Genomic DNA, 18303 nt, shown 5'->3' with positions numbered 1-18303 from the left:
TAATATAATATCCCATACTAAGAAAATCAAGGAAGATTAAGATGTGATCATCTCATTGACACAGAATAAAAACACTGCACTAATTCCATTTTATAATTAAAGCTTTAAAAATTACTAGGAGTTGAATAGAACATCTACAACCTAGTAAAGGACATGTACAGAAAACCCACAGTAAACATTATACTCAGTGGAAAGCAAGACTGTCTTCCCCGTGAGAGTGAGAACAAGACACAAAGGTTCACCTTTTCCCCTTCTATTAAACATTGTCCTGCAGAATTTTGCTACAGAAAACAATCATGCAGGAAGAAAAGGATCCAAGATTGCTAAGAAGAGAAGTAATTTTCTTTAAATGTGCAAGACCTTATCCCCTGAGCAATTTTCTAAAAACCCACTCAAAGTAAGTCATAAGTTTATCAATGTTGTAGACTATGAGATCAAAATACACATATTAATTGGATTTCTGTGTAGTAGCTAGGACATTCTGAAAATATAATTGAGAAAACAATACAATCAAAATTGAACCAAAAAGAATGAAAACATAGGGACGAAAAATATTTTAAAGTCCTCTGATTTTAAACTGCAGAATACAAGCTATAATAAAAAGGCAAAAACACAATTTTTAAAATGAGGTAATAATTTGAATAGACATTTTGTCACTGCCAAAAATACACACAAATGGTGAATAGGTATTTAAAAATATGTTTCACAAAAGTCATTAGAGAGAATGAGCTTATGTTCATTCATTATGAATAAGCCTAATGAGTGGGTATAATGAATGAGCTTGTGATTATTCATTGAATAATATTCATTGAATTGTTTAATGAATAATCATAAGCTCATTCATTATGCATCAATATTATTCATCAGAATGCATGAGCATTATTGCCAATGAATCCAGAAATTTTTGAATCAGATCTTAGGCAATGACATTTTCTTGCATGGAGGTATCTGGAGAACCTATATACAAAAAGGCAAGGAGCAATGCAAAGACCAGTGCGTTATTCTGGTTGAGCTGTTACTCAGTGGATAAAACCAACCTAATTCTCTAGGAAACTGGCTAATGATGAGGCTGAAGGCTGCAGTGGGGTCCTGAGGTTTAACACTGGGGAGGGGAGAATGTGACTATTTGTAGCATATGCCAATTTCCAAGGGGTGAATATCCCCATCATGGCAGATTTCAAACTACCAAGGTGAAGCTCTTTATGAGGGAGTTGGGAGGACACACACAGAAGTCCATCATCTTACTTTCACTACACAGATACAATAGACATAAATAACCTCAAGGGCATAGACTACTGGAAAGTGTAGAAAAATGACTAGAAATGGGTATGTTTTCAGTATGTATTCCTTTTGTTTTTAATATGATTTCTCTAAACGCTAGTACGTATAGTTTAATTTAGACTAATGGTTGTGTTGAACGACCTGCTTGCAGAGTCCCTGAAAATGGCTCTCATGATCTGGGATGCATTGTCTGCATTTCTGCGCTGGCTTCCTCCCACCTTCTAAACCCCTCCTCAGCAGGCAGACTCCAGCATGCACATGCGCCAGGAGACAGAATATAAAATGGCATGTTTACTCTTGCTGCTTTGCCTGTGGCTACCCAAATCCATGGTGAAATGGGTAGCTGCAGACAGCAAGCAATCTTAGGATGTCAGCCCAGGGGCCTCTCCATGCTTGGCTTGCCCACAGAATCCTTCTGAGAAAAGAGCTGTAGAGCTTTTCTCTTCATCCTGCTCCTCCAGGTACCTGTTCTTTTTAAACCTAATCCATGTCAGTGTCAGTTTCTCTGCTGGTCTCTTCATGTTGAAATAAACAGACACCTCAAGGAATAGATCAAAGGATCAGGGAATCTAAGGAAATGTTGGGAGAAAAGCAAACCATGTTTCATGATTCCACAGCAGCATCTGTTATGCAGTAACTGTTATTGCCACAGAAGTAAACGTTTTTATTGCCTATTTCATCATTGCCCCTCTTAGGGACTGGAAATTTCACCCTCTGACTCCCCTAGTCTTGATTTGTTCCACATTCAACACCTCCAGGCAGAGAATTTGATGGAGTTGGTTGCCTTCCTCCAGAAGGTATCACCTGTGTTAGGGCAGATTTCTCTCCAGGGACCTGACGAACCATTGGCTCACCGTGTAGATCTTAAGAGCCCATGCTGGCTAATACTGGAATCACCTGTGAGGCTTTGAAAGCGCTGATGCTTAGGTCCCACCTCCAGACTTCTGATTCAATTGGTGTGGGCTTTGACCTGGGTATTGGGTGGTTTTTAAAGCTTCCCAGGTATGGTCAAGGTCGAAATTACCTTGGAATATATAATGCATGCATCTCACGCATTGGTCAATTACTGCGTCAGTCTTTGATTCCAACATCATATGAAACCAGTTGGAGCAATTTAAGCTGGAGAACCTGGCTGTGTCCACGTTGAACATGGGCATAGTACAAAGAGAAGAGGGAAGAGATGTCAAGACACATTTGTCTCAAGGAAGCACGTTAGCTCTATTATTTATAAATCTGGGTAAAATATCTTTATTCAAAATGTCTTCTATTTTTTGATAGTCTAGGCCCGTCCTGTCTAAGAGAACTTTCTGTGATGACGGGAGCGTTCCGTTCTCTGCTATACAGTGTTATAGACGTGAGTGACATGTAGGTGTTGAGCACTTGAAATATGGATAGTGCAACCGAGAAACTCAAGTTTACCTAAGTTTAATTCATACAAATTTAAATAGCACATCTGGGTAGTGGCTACTCTATGGGACAGTGCAGCTCTGGTTTTCAATAACGTCATCTTCATCTTCATCAACTAATTCTTGATATTTTTCATATTTTTGTAACATGAGGATCCCAACTGTTACATGTAAAAATGTTTATTTGGAAATAGAATGTTTGTTCCCCAGTGCTGCGAAGAAACAGCCCTTGAACATAAATTTAATTATCTTAGCAAGGCCATTTTTACTTTCTGCAGAAAGAGTGCTCATCGCAGATGGAAGAATGGCGAAAGCACATTTGAACAAAGTGGGTAAGCAATTTTTATTCCTTACCCAGTTTGTCCTTCCTGCTGTGTTCTGTCTCTGTTGGCTGGAGCCAGACCTCACAATCTAAACTGAAACCCGATTGGCTAACGGTTTAAAACTTTTCTAAATAGGTAAAAGTAATGGAAAGACAAAGGAAAAGAGGAAGTTGCTTATGCCAAATAGGGAAGGAGCATAGGCTGCAAGCTGGAACATGCCTGTGAGCATGTCTAGCACAAATATCTTGGTTAAAGTACAAGGATATAGAATGTACTGTGTGCCTGTGAGCATGTTTAACAGCTACACAAGAGAGGGCTTAACGAAGAGTTATTAGCACAAAGCAAGGAGGCTTGAAGGAAGTTAGTCTTTAAAAGAAACTGTTATTTCTAACATTTATGATTTATTCTTTAATAAGAAGGGAAACTTCGAAGAGGGACATTTTACTCTCTATACCAACCTACAGAGTATCAGAAGACCAGGAATCTTCAGAGGGACAAGATTCAGGTAATGGGCTAATAGGGAGAGGAGTGAAGGGTGTGTGGATTGATGGAATTGTTCTGTGGTTTTATGTGGAGAAGGCAATTTAGGGTCTTTTCTGCAGTGAAGATTGGGAGTGGTTTTTCTTACCTCAGCCACAGTGCACTGTGCAGTTTAAATGGGGACATGTAAGCCTGTCACTGCTGAGGCACAGAAATGCTCAGGGGAACCAGGGGATTGTCCTGGTGGCTGGGGACAGCAGCAGGCACTAGGAAGGATGCATGCCCTTTCACTTCTTCAGCTTTGGAGCTTGATCCTTTTCTGACCTGGACTTTCCTCACCAGCAGAAGGTGTCATCTGCTACTTGGGACCAGTAGCAGTGCATTGGTTCCAGTCCTCAGCAAATGGTGCCTCCCACCGAAGCTGTCCAGCCTGGCTTCCCAGAAAACCCTATGGAATTTGGGGTATACTTTTAGTCATGAGCAAAACTCCATATTCTGGTCACTCTCTGTTCTCATTCGATATCTGTATCCCAACAGCACCTGTGCAATTCAGCCTCCAGGAGTCCTTCAGGCCATGCCTCTTCCAACTCTTTACCTCTTACATGTCTAGTATTTTCATTTCAGGAGCTGTTTCCTCAGAAGAGGATAAAATAACTTCCTGTTTTGCTGCTAAACTCTGTTTTGAGGTCAAACAAGATTATACAAATCATCAGTTTCTGGGGCCTGAAGGAAATGTGGACGTTGAGTTGATTGATAAGAGCACAAACAGATACAGGTAAGAATGGAAGATGCTGATGATTTGAAAACAGCTCTGATATAAAGGAAGTCTGTAGGCTCCGTCCCTTATGATAGCTAAAATTTCATCAATAATATGTTTATTTCATGCACTGTGAAACTGGTATTTTAATTTCAACATATATAGAATGCAGAGAAATTGGGGCCCAGAGAGGTTAATGAACTCCCCAGCATTTTCTAATGTAGTGAAAGTCGCAGATGGGTCCTGAACCTTGCCTCACTTCAAATCCCACCTCCCTCTGCACATCGCTGCTTAAATCCAAGTCCTGGGGTTCTCCCATCACGACATCACTCTGGCTCCTTTCAGCGTTCGGTTCCCCACTGCTGGCTGGTATCTGTGGCCAGCCACAGGCCTCGGCTTCCTGGTAAGGGATGCGGTCACGTTGACGATTGCATTTGGTTCCTGGAGTCAGCACCTGGCCCTGAACCTGCAGCACCATGAACAGTGGCTGGTGGGCGGCCCCTTGTTTGATGTCACTGCAGTGCCAGAGGAGGCTGTCTCTGAAATCCACCTCCCCCACTTCATCTCCCTCCAAGGTAATGTGGGGTGAGCGGAGGCTGTGGGGGCCACTGGGGCGCGTGCTGTCTCACGGCTGTTGTGGTTCTCCTGCAGCAGGTGAGGTGGATGTCTCCTGGTTCCTCATTGCCCATTTTAAGGATGAAGGGATGGTCCTGGAGCATCCAGCCCGGGTGGAGCCTTTCTATGCTGTCCTGGAAAAGCCCAGCTTCTCTCTGATGGGCATCCTGCTGCGGATCGCCAGCGGGACCCGCCTCTCCATCCCCATCACTTCCAACACGTTGATCTATTATCACCCCCACCCCGAAGATATTAAGTTCCACTTGTACCTTGTCCCCAGCGACGCCTTGCTAACGAAGGTAAGCTGAGTGATTTAGGAGACCAGAGAAGATGACGGTTATATTTCCAGGTTATCCCCTCGGCCCCTCTAGTTCCTCATGGAACAGAAATGGCAAGGCATGGTTTTCATGGACAGAAGCAGGAGTCACCCTTCCTGAGGTTCATCCAAGGTGCTGACCCTGGAGCTATGTGCTTCCCTAACCATCTTCAACAGTGATTCAGTGCTACTGAAAAGGGAAGTTTCCTTTTCTGGCTGTCAAGAAGGAGAAAGTTAGTGATTTTGGGGGACCAGCTGACAGAGAAGATGCAGAGATTTTCTCACCAAGTTGTTTTTTTCTTTTTTTTTTGAGACAGAGTCTTACTCTGTCACCCAGGCTGGAGTGAACTGGCGCAATCTTGGCTCACTGCAACTTCCACTTCTCGGGTTCAAGCGATTCTCCTGCCTCAGCCTCCCGAGTAGCTGGGATTGCAGGCGCCTGCCACTATGCCTGGCTAATTTTTGTATTTGTAGTAGAGACAGGGTTTCACCACGTTGGCCAGGCTGGTCTTGAACTCCAGACCTCAGGTGATCCACCTGCCTTGGCCTCCCGAAGTGCTGGAATTACAGGCGTCAGCCAGCACCCCTGGCCTCTCACCAAATTTTGAATGGATAATATCTGAATTACACTCACAGGCACACTCACATCGCTGGAGTAACCCTCCTCCTGTTCAGTAGCATCTCCCTCTAATGCATTTATTAAAGGCTCATATTCCCACACTCTCTTCTGGGTTAGTGATTAAGCAGATGTGCTGGTTGCTGTAGCTCCATAACTGCTGTGCACCTGGATAAAGTCCCACTTCTGTCCTTCCAGCCTAGGTGGGGCGATTATGCCAGAAAGATTACATTAAATTATATGGTCCCGCCGTTTAATGCTCCAACATCCCAAGAACGAGAGGCAGGTGCCTGCCTGTCAGGACTTAGGGTGGTGAGTGACTGTGGGTACTTAAATAACAGGAGAAAACATTTTAATCTGAATGATAAAGATGACCATTCCTAGAGTGGGCCAGAAATACATACATTCCAGTAAATTCTTGCATGACTTCTGTTTTCATTCAGAGCCCACCCTTTTCCTATCCTTCACTTAGTGCCTCTTCTTTCATCATTCCCAAATCTCATATGCTTACTTGCTTCATACCTTATTGATATACTAGAAACAAAATGGGATGGAAATAACCTCATTGTTTCACTGTCAGCTCTGTGAGCCTGTTTCTGGCCCATCTTCACCTATTTCTTTCCTCTGAAACCAAAGAAGCCTCCTTGTTCTTTTTTCTTTTCTTTTCTTTCTTTTTTTTTTTTTTTTGAGACAGAGTCTTGTTCTGTTGCCCAGGCTAGAATGCAGTGGTGATGGTGATTGCGGCTCACTGAAACCTCCGCCTCCCAGGTTCAAGCGATTCTCCTGCCTCAGCCTCCCGAGTAGCTGGGATTACGGATGTGTGCCACCACGTCCTGGTAATTTTTGTATTTTCAGTAGAGATGAGGTTTCACCATGTTCGCCAGGCTAGCCTTGAACTCCTGACCTAAAGTGATGCACCCACCTCAGCCTCCCAAAGTTCTGGGATTACAGGCATGAGCCACCGCGCCTGGCCACCTCCCTCTTCTTATACAAGGACACTATTTAACATGAGTCTTGGATCCCTTTCCCTCTTCCCTTATGTGGGAGCCACACCCAAGGCATCTTCTTCCCCTCCACCGTCAATCTCTCCTACCCTAGGGCATCACTCCCTTCCACCCGCCAAAATCTAGAATGGCCCCCACATTGGAAATGCTGTCCTTGACTGCTCTTCCTCCTGCAGTCATACTTCCAATTTTTCCCTTATGCTTCTCAATGAATGGATCAACAGCTCTATGTACCCGAAGTCTCCATATTCCTCAGTTCTCACTCTGTTCCCAGATCTCTCCGTGTGGATGACTTTGCCACCCTTCCTTAAAATGGCTCTGTTTAGCATCACCCAGTCAATGACTTTGTGTCAACTAATTCTTACCTGGGGTCTCAGTGGAATGCTATTCCATTGACCACGCCCTTCCTTGGAAACACTCTTCTATAACAGTGGTTCCCAACCTTTTAGGCACCAGGAAGCAGTTTTGCAGAAGACCATTTTTCCACAGACCAGGGTGGTGGTTGGTTGGTTTTGGGATGATTCAAGCACATTAAAGTTATTGTGCACTTTATTTTGATTATTATTACATTGTAATATATGATGAAATAATTACACAACTCACCATAATGTAAAATCAGTGGGAGCCCTGAGCTTGTTTTTCTGCAACTAGATGGTTCCATCTGGGGGTAATGGGAGACACTTACAGATCATCAGGCATTAGATTCTCAGAAGGGGTGTGCAACCTAGATCCCTTGCATGGGCAGTTCACAACAGGGTTCACGCTCTTATGAGAATCTAATGCCACTGCTGATCTGACAGAAGGAGCTCAGGCAGTAATGTGAGTGATGGGTAGTGGCTGTAAATACAGATGAAGGTTTGCTGCCTCACTGCTCCTCTCCTGCTGTGCAGCCTGATTCCTAACAGCTCACACACTGGTACTGGTCTGTGGCCCGGGTGTTGGGGATCTCTGCTCTATGTGATCCTATGACACCATATTATCCCAATTTCCCCATGACTTTTCTTTTCTTTTCTTTTTTTTTTTTTTTTTTGTGATGGAGTCTAGCCCTCTTGCCCAGGCTAGAGTGCAGTGGTGCGATCTCAGCCCACTGCAACCTCCGCTTCCTGGTTCAAGTGATTCTCCTGCCTCAGCCTCCTGAGTAGCTGGGATTACAGGCACGCACCACCACACCTGGCTAATTCTTGTATTTTTGATAGAGATGGGGTTTCACAGTGTTGGACAGGCTGGTCTTGAACTCCTGACCTTGTGATCTGCCCGCCTTGGCCTCCCAAAGTGCTGGGATTACAAGCATGAACCACTGCTCCTGGCATCTCCGTGACTTTTCTGAGTCTCTCCTCAAATCGCCTCTGCAGGTTCTTGCTCTGAAACCTTCTCTGAATATTGAGTTTCCAGGGCTGAATCTTGGACTCTCCTTTCTCTTTTCTGTCTTCACTGACGGACTTCGTGAATTCTTCCAGTCTCGTAACTGAATTCCCCACAAGCAGAGGATTTCTCAGTCTATATCTCCAGTCCTGAACATTCTCCAGAGCTCCAACTTGGAACCACCAACCTCACCTCTCCATATGAGTGTTTATTTGGCATATCTAATTGTATATATTGACTCAACTTTCTCCCTTTAAGTGGTTTATTCAACTCTCTTCCCCATTCAGGGTAGAGACTAAATTCCATCGAGTCATTCAAGCCATACTCTAGCATTCATCTTTAATTCCTCCATTTCTTCTCTTTTCTTTTTTTTTTTCTTTCTTTTTTTTTTTTTTTTTTTTTTGAGACGGAGTCTTGCTGTATCACCAGGCTGGAGTGCAGTGGTGTGATCTCAGCTCACTGCAACCTCTGCCTCCCGGGTTCAAGTGAAGTGATTCTCATGCCTCAGCGGGATTATGGTGTCTGCCACCATGCCCAGCTATTTGTATTTTTTTGTTTTATTTATGTATTTATTTTTTAGTAGAGACAGGGTTCACCATGTTTGCCAGGCTGGTCTCGAACTCTTGACCTCAAGTGATCTGCCCCCCCTCGGCCTCGATTTCTTTTCTTTCCCACATCCAGCATCTCATCAATTTTGATTCTTTTCATTTTCATAGCATGACTTGAACCAGTTTTACTCCATTCAGCTTCACTGCCAGCTTTAGTGCCATCCACTGCCATTTTTGCTAGAAATATGGATAAAGTCTTCAAGCTTATCTCACTGGTTCCATTGTTTTTCATCTACCACCTATTTTTAAAATCTAGGAACAGGGAGATCTTTTGCAAAATAAGTAATACCCCCATTACATGCAATTGGCCCATACAACAAACCTGCACATGTACTTCTTGAACCTAAAATAAATGATGGGGCTGGGCATGGTGGCTCATGCCTATAATCCCAGCACTTTGGGAGGCCAAGGCGAGCAGATCACTTGAGGCCAGGAGTTTGAGACCAGGCTGGCCAATATGGTGAAACCCCATCTGTACTAAAAATACAAAAAATTAGCTGGATGTGATGGCACATGCCTGTAATCCCAGCTACTTGGGAGGTGGAGGCATAAGAATTGCTTGAACCTGGGAGGCAGAGGTTGCAGTGAGCCAAGATTTCGCCACTGCACTCCAGGCAACAGAACGAAACTCTGTCTTAAATAAATCAATCAATAAAATAAATGTTGGAAAGAAAAAAATTAAAAATTTTTAATTCTAATACACTTAAAAAATACATTACTACATCACACTTTGGCCAAAGATTCTTTAATGGATTCACGTTACACTTAGAACATGAATCAAATTATTTACTATGGCCTGGAGGCCATGGCTTTTTTTTTTTTTTTTTTTGGAGATGGAGTCTTGCTGTGTCCCCCAGGCTGGAGTGCAGTGGCGTGATCTCAGCTCACTGCAACCTCCGTCTCCCGGGTTCAAGCAATTCTCCTGTCTCAGCCTCCTGAGTAGCTGGGACTCTAGGCGCACGCCACCATGCCCGGCTAATTTTCGTATTTTTAATAGAGACAGAGTTTCACTGTATTGGTCAGGCTGGTCTTGAACTCCTGACCTCAGGTGATCCACCTGCCTCGGCCTCCCAAAGTGCTGAGATTACAGGCGTGAGCCACTGTGCCCAGCTGAAGCCATGACTTCTTGTGACCCTAGAACATCTCAGTTATCCATCTCCTGTCACTCTCTTCTCACTCATTATGTTCCAGCACTTCTGTCCTGAATTTTCATCCCTCAAATACTCCAAGAATTCCTGCTTCTGGGCTCTTACCCTTTGTGTTTCCCTTGCAAGACTGGCTCCTGCTCATCTTTCTAGTCTCTGCCTAAAGATTTCTGCTTCAGAAAGCCTTTAGTAGGCCCTCTAGTCTGGTCCATCCCTCCCTTTATTTATTTATTTTTGAGATGGAGTCTTGCCCTGTCGCCCAGGCTGGAGTGCAGTGCCACAGTCGCAGCTCACTGCAACCTCTGCCTACTGGGTTCAAGCGATTCTCCTGCCTCAGCGTCCCGAGTAGCTGGGACTACAGGCATGCGCCACCACACCCCACTAATTCTTGTATTTTTAGTAGAAACGGGGTTTCACTATGTTGGCCAGGCTGGTCTCAAACTCCTGACCTCAAATGATCTGCCCACCTCGGCCTCCCAAAGTGCTGAGATTACAGGTGTGAGCCACCATGCCCTCCAGTTCTCCCATTGTTCTTGATCATTGTACCCTCTTCCTTCCCTCTGTTGTGTTCACATATCTCTTTATTTATTTATGATCTGCTTCTCTGTAAATTGTGTACTCTATATCATGGGCGGGACCATTTCTGTTTAATCATAAATTAGTTAAAAGCACAAGGAGGGCCAGGTGCGGTGGCTCACGCCTGTAATCCCAGCACTTTGGGAGGCCCAGGTGGGCAGATCACGAGGGCAGGAGATCGAGACCATCCTGGCTAACACTGTGAAACCCCATCTCTACTAACAATACAAAAAATTAGCCAGGCGTGGTGGTGGGTGCCTGTAGTCCCAGCTACTGGGAAGGCTGAGGTGGGAGAATGGCGTGAACCTGGGAGGCGGAGCTTCAGTGAGCCGAGATGGCACCACTGCACTCCAGCCTGGGCGACAGAGCGAGACTCCATCTCAAAAAAAAAAAAGCGCAAGGTGAGGCCTGTTGTAGGTACCTCTTGAAATTTTGTTGACCCATTGAATGAAAAGTGGTCTGTCTTCTTCTTCCCTATTGAGGGTAGGATAAGGGAAGAAGAGAGGAGAAACCTTTTCTTCACTTCAAACCATAATCAAACTCTAAATATCTATTGTTGCACTGAGAACTTCCCTTCCCTATTTCGAGAGCAGCACAGTTCAGCTCTATAGCCACTGGCCAGCTATAGGCTTGAATGGCCGGCAATAGCGTGTGGCTATTGAGTATGTGAGTTGAGATGTGCTGTAAAACTTAAGTATTTAAGTTTTAATACACATATTAATACACATACACAGATTTTGAAGACAATATGAAGGAAAGCACATAAATAGCACTTATTTTTTGTGTTGGTTACGTGCTTAAATGATATTGTGAGTTAAATGAAATACATTACTAAAAGCCATTTCATCTGCCTCTCTTTGCTGTTTTTAAAACATGTGACTGCTATGAAATTAAAAATTGCATTTGGTCACGCCTGCAATCCCAGCACTTTGGGAGGCCGAGATGGGCGGATCATGAGGTCAGGAGTTCGAGACCAGCCTGACAAACATGGTGAAACCCCATCTCTACTAAAAATACAAAAATTAGCCGGGCGTGCTGGCACGCGCCTGTAATCCCAGCTACTCAGGAGGCTGAGGCAGGAGAATCGCTTGAACCCGGGAGGCGGAGGTTACAGTGAGCTGAGATCACACCACTGCACTCCAGCCTGGGTGACAGAGTGAGACTCTGTCTCAAAAAAAAAATTGCATTTGGGGGTTGCATTACATTTCTATTCAACAGTACTGTTCCAGGGAAACCCATTTATTCATCCAATAAATATTTGTTGTGTGCCTTATATATTCCAGACACTATTTTAGAGGCTGAGGATATACATCAGTGAACAAAAGAGGCAAAAACATGACAACCAAAGATATTACATGGAATGCTATAGGAAAAATATATGTGCATATGATAAGAACTATAAAAAATAAAAAAGGTTAAGAAAATTAATCCAGTGGTATGTCTCTCAACATCTACAGAAATCTGTCCGTAATGATAATCCTAGCAATGTGATATGGATTTATTTGGTGATTTAGTTCTAATCTGTTATTACTATAATTTAATTTAAACATATCTGTTCATGTAAAATAATTGTTCATCAGAGATGGTACGATATGTTATTTCTTTCCCCCATCAGTTTCTTTTGACCCTACGGAAACTGGTTCTTTTTCTAAACATACATGTGATGCCTCCTGGATAGTTCTCCACATCCCTTCTCTGCCTTACCCCCATCATAGTTTCATCTCTTTGCTCAATACAATATGAAATTTTTCTTTTATTTGATCTCCCAGGCCCAATTCAGGTTTTCTGCATGGGCCATCCTTTTCTTCCTAGATATCTGCTGACATCTTTCTTTCTTTCTTTCTTTCTCTCTCTCTCTCTCTCTCTCTCTCTCTTCTTTTCCTTTTCTTTTCTTTTCTTTTCTTTGCTTTCTTTTTGACAGAGTCTTGCTCTGTCGCTCAGGCTGGAGTACAGTGATGCGATCCCGACTCACTGCAACCTCTGCCTCCCAGGTTCATGCGATTCTCCTGCCTCAGCCTCCCGAGTAGCTGGGATTATAGGCACTCACCACCACGCCCAGCTAATTTTTGTATTTTTAGTAGACATGGGGTTTCACCATGTTGTCCAGGCTGGTCTCGAACTCCTGACCTCAGGTGATCTGCCCGCCTCGGCCTCCCAAAGTGCTGGGATTACAGGCATGAGCCGCTGCACCTGGCCTCTACTTTTAATAAATATGTACATAATTTATTGCTTCATAATTTTCATAGTTGACACACTCACGTATGCAGCACCTAGAACAGGCAACAGGACATCACCAGCTTCCCCGAAGTCCCCTTGTGTCCCTCTTGGTCATTATCCTGCAAGGGAGTCGATCAGCTGGACTAATAATATCACTGACAGTCATTGTTTTTAGCATAAATTCCTTGCTCATTAATTCTGCAAAGTCTCTATTGAGTTGTACCTGAGACTTCCCAAAGGTAGGAGGGTTTTGTTTGAATTACATTGTGTGTCTTTGATGGCTGCTCAGATAGATTTTTTTTTTTTTTGGTGAGACAGAGTCTTGCTCTGTTGCCCAGGCTGGAATGAGTGGCGCAATCTTGGCTCACTGCAATCTCTGCCTCCCGGGTTCAAGTGATTCTCCTGCCTCAGCTTCCAGAGTAGCTGGGATTACAGGCGCCCGCCACCACGCCCGGCTAATTTTTATATTTTTAGTAGAGACGGGGTTTCGTCATGCTGGCCACGCTGGTCTCGAACTCCTGACCTTGTGATCTGCCCACCTCGGCCTCCCAAAGTGCTAGGGTTACAGGTGTGAACCACCGTGCCTGGCCGCTTAGAGATAGTTTTGAGGTCTCGCTTTCTGCTCTGGCTGCTGGGCCTCGCAGAGGTGACTGTATCTGCTCGTTGATCGTCAGGTGGTTGAGCATCTCACAACAGCCCTATGACGGAGAGAAGTAACATCTCTACCCTTGTCCATCATAGACGTGTTCACAGACACAGCTGAGCTACCAGTCCTCTGCTGAGGCACCAAGAGGAAGTCCCTCTGTCCTCTGCTTTCATAAGTGTGCAGCCAGTCTTTCCACAGTGTAAAAATAAAAGCAAACTATACAAGAATTTATAAGTTCACATTCACAAGAAATCCTTTGGCCCTGAGATATCTTTCAGTAAAATTTCATCAATATGTCTCTTTGTACATAGAGACATATTCATTCATATCTATCTACCTATCATAATGTTTATATCAATTGAATACCTTAATCTTTATATCAATTGAATCATATCCTACATGCTACTTAATATACCATATAAATAACTTTTTGTGCCACTATTTGCTTTACTATTTCTTTTGCTCTCTAATGTTTCTGCCCCTTCTTCCTTAGGCGATAGATGATGAGGAAGATCGCTTCCATGGTGTGCGCCTGCAGACTTCGCCCCCAATGGAACCCCTGAACTTTGGTTCCAGTTATATTGTGTCTAATTCTGCTAACCTGAAAGTAATGCCCAAGGTTAGTAGAATTCAAATCCAACTCAGCAGGTTTCAGAATGTTTTATATTTCTGAAACAAATGGAAGAATCTTAGCAAAATGCAACATTTTTCTTTATTAGTCACAAATATGCCCTTTAAAAAATTGAAATTATAGAAAAATAGTATTAATCATATTACATATTTCCAAGACCTTAAGACAGGCAGAGGTAACATTTTAGTATTTGATGTACTTATATTAGGTTAAAACTACACATTGAGTTTCCTAAACTGAAATTTGCATTTCCCTGTTATGATTATCTTCAGTCCTGATGTCTTGCCTAACTAACGCACTTAATATGTATTTGTTAAGGTAGTTGAAGGAAGAGCTGATTTTATGTTATATATTTCATTTTATGTATTTTTAAATGGAGATTACTATATAATTCTGTGCAATTTAAATTATTCCTACATACAAATTTACTGGGACATGATATGCCATGTAGCAAAATCCCAAGAGCTTTTTTCATTATTTCATGATTATTCAACATTTAGTCGCATGTAATTTCTCCCAAGAAGTGCCCTGGCAATAAGTCTTTCCATTCATATGGTTTTACATTTTTCCTGCAGGGCTAGAGTGTCCTAAATGAAATTACTGATTCAAAGAGTATTAACCAACTTAAAGCTAGTGTATTTCCAAATAGATTTCCTTCCTTCCTTCTTCTTTCTTTTTTCCCTTTCTTTCTTTCTCTTTCTTTCTTTCTCTCTTTCTTTCTTTCTTTCTCTCTCTCTCTCTTTCTCTCCCTTTCTTTCTTTCTTTTTCTTTCTCTCTTTCTCTCTTTTTCTTTCTCTCTTTCTCTCTTTCTTTCCTTCTTTTTTGACGGAGTCTCACTCTGTTGCCCAAGCTGGAGTGCAGTGGCATGGTCTTGGTCCACTACAACCGCCGCCTTCCAGGTTCAAGTGATTCTCCTGCCTCAGCCTCCTGAGTAACTGGGATTACAGGCATGTACCACCATGCCCAGCTAATTTTTTATTTTTAGTAGAGACGGGGTTTCACCATGTTGGCCAGGCTGGTCTCGAACTCCTGACCTCGTGATCTGCCCACCTTGGCCTCCCAAAGTGCTGAGATTACAGGCTCGAGCCACCACGCCTGGCCCCAAATAGATTTTCAAAGATGTCTCACAGCATACGTTCTCTAAAATAAAGATGAAGTTGTCCAGCACAATATACCATCTGTAGAACAAAGTATCAAGATTTAATTGTTTTCCAGTTTTAATGGGAAAACACATCCCAGTGATTTCAAGGTCTTTAATTAAGAATGGGACGGACCAATGTTATTGTTTTGGCATAGATAGATTTTTCCTATTTGCGGACCTTGGAAGAGGTGAGAAGCAACAGGGTTAGGTGTCAATATTTACATGTCTCCTTTTTGGACACTAAGGCTAAAATAGGAAAAATGATTTTTCCAGTCATATAGACAACAAGATGTGAAGCTTATTGCAGACATCAGTTCAGTGATCTTTTTCTAAGTATACTAGAGCATAGGAATTTAATAAAGTGCCCAACCTTGCTCTGATTTTAGTTCCCAGTTTCCTTGATAAACTCCACAGCAATTAATATGAAGCAGGGACTGCCTTTCCCAGAAGTTTGGTTGTCCTTCAGGCAAGATACATTCTTGGCTGTTGCAGAACCTTCCATAAACATTGCTGAAATATAAATAAATAAATAAAATACAGGGTATTTCATCCATAATGATACAACATAGTAAACGTGAGATAAGAAGTGGCAATTGCAACCTGAGGTGATAATCTTTTTTTGAGACAGAGTCTTACTCTGTCGCCCAGGCTGGAGTGCAGTGGCGCAGTCTCTGCACACTGCAACCTTCTTTCCCTGGATTCAAGCGATTCTCCTGCCTCAGCCTCCTGAGTAGCTGGGACTACAGGCACCTGCCACCATGCCTGGCTAATTGTATTTTTAGTAGAGACAGGGATTTCACCATATTGGCCAGGCTGGTCTTGAGCTCCTGACCTCAAGCAATCGGTCACCTCAGTCTCCCAAAGTGCTGGGACTACAGGCGTGAGTCACCATGCCCACCCTAGAGGTGATGATCTTGAGCAAGGTAAACTCTCCTCAGAGTCATCTTCCATTTAAAAAGATTCCAGCCAACAATCTCACTCTTTGCAATTTTTTAAATCCCTATTTTCCAAGAGCTGGGGGGGCTTGTTTTCTGAAGAAACTAGAGATTTGCATGAGCTAAGCTTTTCCTAATTCTGTCCCACCTAAGGGACTTTCCTACTCCCCAGGGCAGCTTTCCTTAGGAATCCTGGGGAGACTGGGGGCAAAAGAGAGAGAGGGACCTGAAATGGCATATCTGACCCCAGCTTCCCAGCGAGGCTCAGAGAAACCTGATGGGGCTGCTTTAGAAGTTTTCTTGCTTCTCTATAGAATCTCGGATTCTGAGCTGGTGGCATCATTAATGAGGGGCCTCAAAACCCTCAAAATCTAAGATGTTTGTATTCAGTTGGTAGCTCAGATAGTTTTTCTCTGACTCATGTGGTGTTGACAGCTAGGTTATTCTTCCCTTCCTGATATAAAAGCATTTCCTAACATTGTAAATGTAAAGAGCTGTTTACCTCTCTCCCTCTGTTTCCCACTCAACCAGCCATGACATTTTACAGGAAACAGGGGTTAAGTTCCATTGGCCAGTTCACTGCAGGGAGCCGGGCATTTCCACCCTCCACTGCTTCAAGTCAACTGATGTGTTTCCTCTAGGAGTTGAAATTGTCCTACAGGAGCCCTGGAGAAATTCAGCACTTCTCAAAATTCTATGCTGGGCAGATGAAGGAACCCATTCAACTTGAAATTACTGAAAAAAGACATGGGACTTTGGTGTGGGATACTGAGGTGAAGCCAGGTAGGTGAGTGGGCGAGGCTGGCATTTTTAGACAGGGATCCATCATGTACCTCTATCCTTGGATTTCAAAGAAGAAATCTTGTTTATGGTTCTTTCCCAGAGAGGATAAGACATCTATTGTCAGTGTTAAAACACATGGACACGGGGAGGGGAACAACACACACTGGGGCCTTTTGGGTGATGTGGGGAGGGAGAACATCTAGATAAATAGCTAAAAGGCCAGGTACGGTGCCTCATGCCTGTAAACCCAGAACTTTGAGAGGCCGAGGGGAGAGGATCACCTAAGGTCGGGAGTTTGAGACCAGCCTGCTCAACATGGTGAAACTCCGTCTCTACTAAACATACAAAATTAGCTAGGCATGGTGGTACATGCCTGTAGTCCCGGCTACGTGGGAGGCGGAGGCAGGAGAATCACCTGAACCCAGGATTGGGGGTTGCAGTGAGCCAAGATTGCGCCACAGCAGTCCAGCCTGGGCAACAAGAGCGAAACTCCGTCAAAAAAAAAAAAAAAAAAAAAAGAAAAGATAAATAGCTAATGCATGCAGGGCTCAATATCTAGGTGATGGGTTGATAGGTGCAGCAAACCACCATGGCACATGTTTAACTTTGTAACAAACCTGCATGTCCTCCACATATATCCCAGAACTTAAATTAAATTAAAAAAAAATAGTTTGAATAAAATAAAATGTTCTTGCCAAAAGAAGAAAAAAAAAGGGAAATCTATTGTCAGTGTATTATCAGTGTGATAAAACAACCATGGTAGCACTTGTTCATCTCTAGGAAGTGAAATGCTCAAGGGGCCTGGGAGAGGGGTGGAAACCCTCGAACCTAGGGGGTAAAGAACAGAAGATTCTAAGAGTCAGAAGGAACATAAGGACTATTTAGTTCCATTTTCTTCGCAATTTAATCATTTCTTCCATACTCATGCTTTTCATTTTTGGGGTGTCGTATTCCCTTAGATAATCTGTTAAAAAGTTCTGGAAAATGTTTTATCCATTCACAGAAGCTCAACATCATAAACACAATTTTTTAAAGTTTAGAAACTCCCAGACAATTTGCCAAAGATCTCCTGATAGTTCCTTGAATCTCTGGAGATACATTTATATCTCCAATGCATTTGTAAAATGCCATGCTCTGTTTGAATAGCTACAATGATGCAGAAATCAGTGTCTTCAATAGTAGCAGATCCTTGTCTTGGGTAACACAGCATGAAAAATTTCAATGAAGCTCTATGAAGGGAAGGATATCAACATTTGCATAGGAGCTATAAATTGCTTTAACCTTTTATGTAGTTGTATGGGCACACGTTAATTTTAAAACAAGTCCCTTGAACAAAAAGTCACTTTTAGAATTCCATACTATAACATAAAAGCATCCATATGAAGCTAAGTTGTATGCAGTGATATTATTTGAGGCATTGTCGGTGGTGGGAAAGAAATGAAACCAACCTGAATGCCCAGG

At 43.1% G+C, this 18303-nt stretch overlaps 1 protein-coding gene across 6 annotated transcripts in view; it reads left to right on the top strand.

Moving 5' to 3' along the window:
* Positions 1 to 18303, top strand: part of LOC129052007 (caspase recruitment domain-containing protein 8-like) — a 61359-nt gene that overhangs the window by 35239 nt on the left and 7817 nt on the right. For 4 of the 6 annotated variants that reach the window (XM_063720173.1, XM_054540827.2, XM_063720175.1 and 1 more), the window contains 7 exons: positions 2966 to 3019; positions 3427 to 3515; positions 4115 to 4265; positions 4593 to 4822; positions 4899 to 5161; positions 13846 to 13971; positions 16701 to 16842. In XM_063720173.1, coding sequence (XP_063576243.1) covers positions 2966 to 3019; positions 3427 to 3515; positions 4115 to 4265; positions 4593 to 4822; positions 4899 to 5161; positions 13846 to 13971; positions 16701 to 16842 — 1055 coding nt within the window. Of the gene's footprint in view, positions 1 to 274; positions 3020 to 3426; positions 3516 to 4114; positions 4266 to 4592; positions 4823 to 4898; positions 5162 to 13845; positions 13972 to 16700; positions 16843 to 18303 lie in introns of all 6 variants that reach the window. The other 2 variants (XM_063720174.1, XM_054540831.2) reach the window with 2 other exon arrangements.

This window comes from Pongo abelii, chromosome 20, assembly GCF_028885655.2.
Source record: "Pongo abelii isolate AG06213 chromosome 20, NHGRI_mPonAbe1-v2.0_pri, whole genome shotgun sequence".
In the NCBI taxonomy this organism is placed as follows: Eukaryota; Metazoa; Chordata; class Mammalia; order Primates; family Hominidae; genus Pongo; species Pongo abelii.
This window is presented reverse-complemented; position numbering and strand designations above follow the sequence as displayed.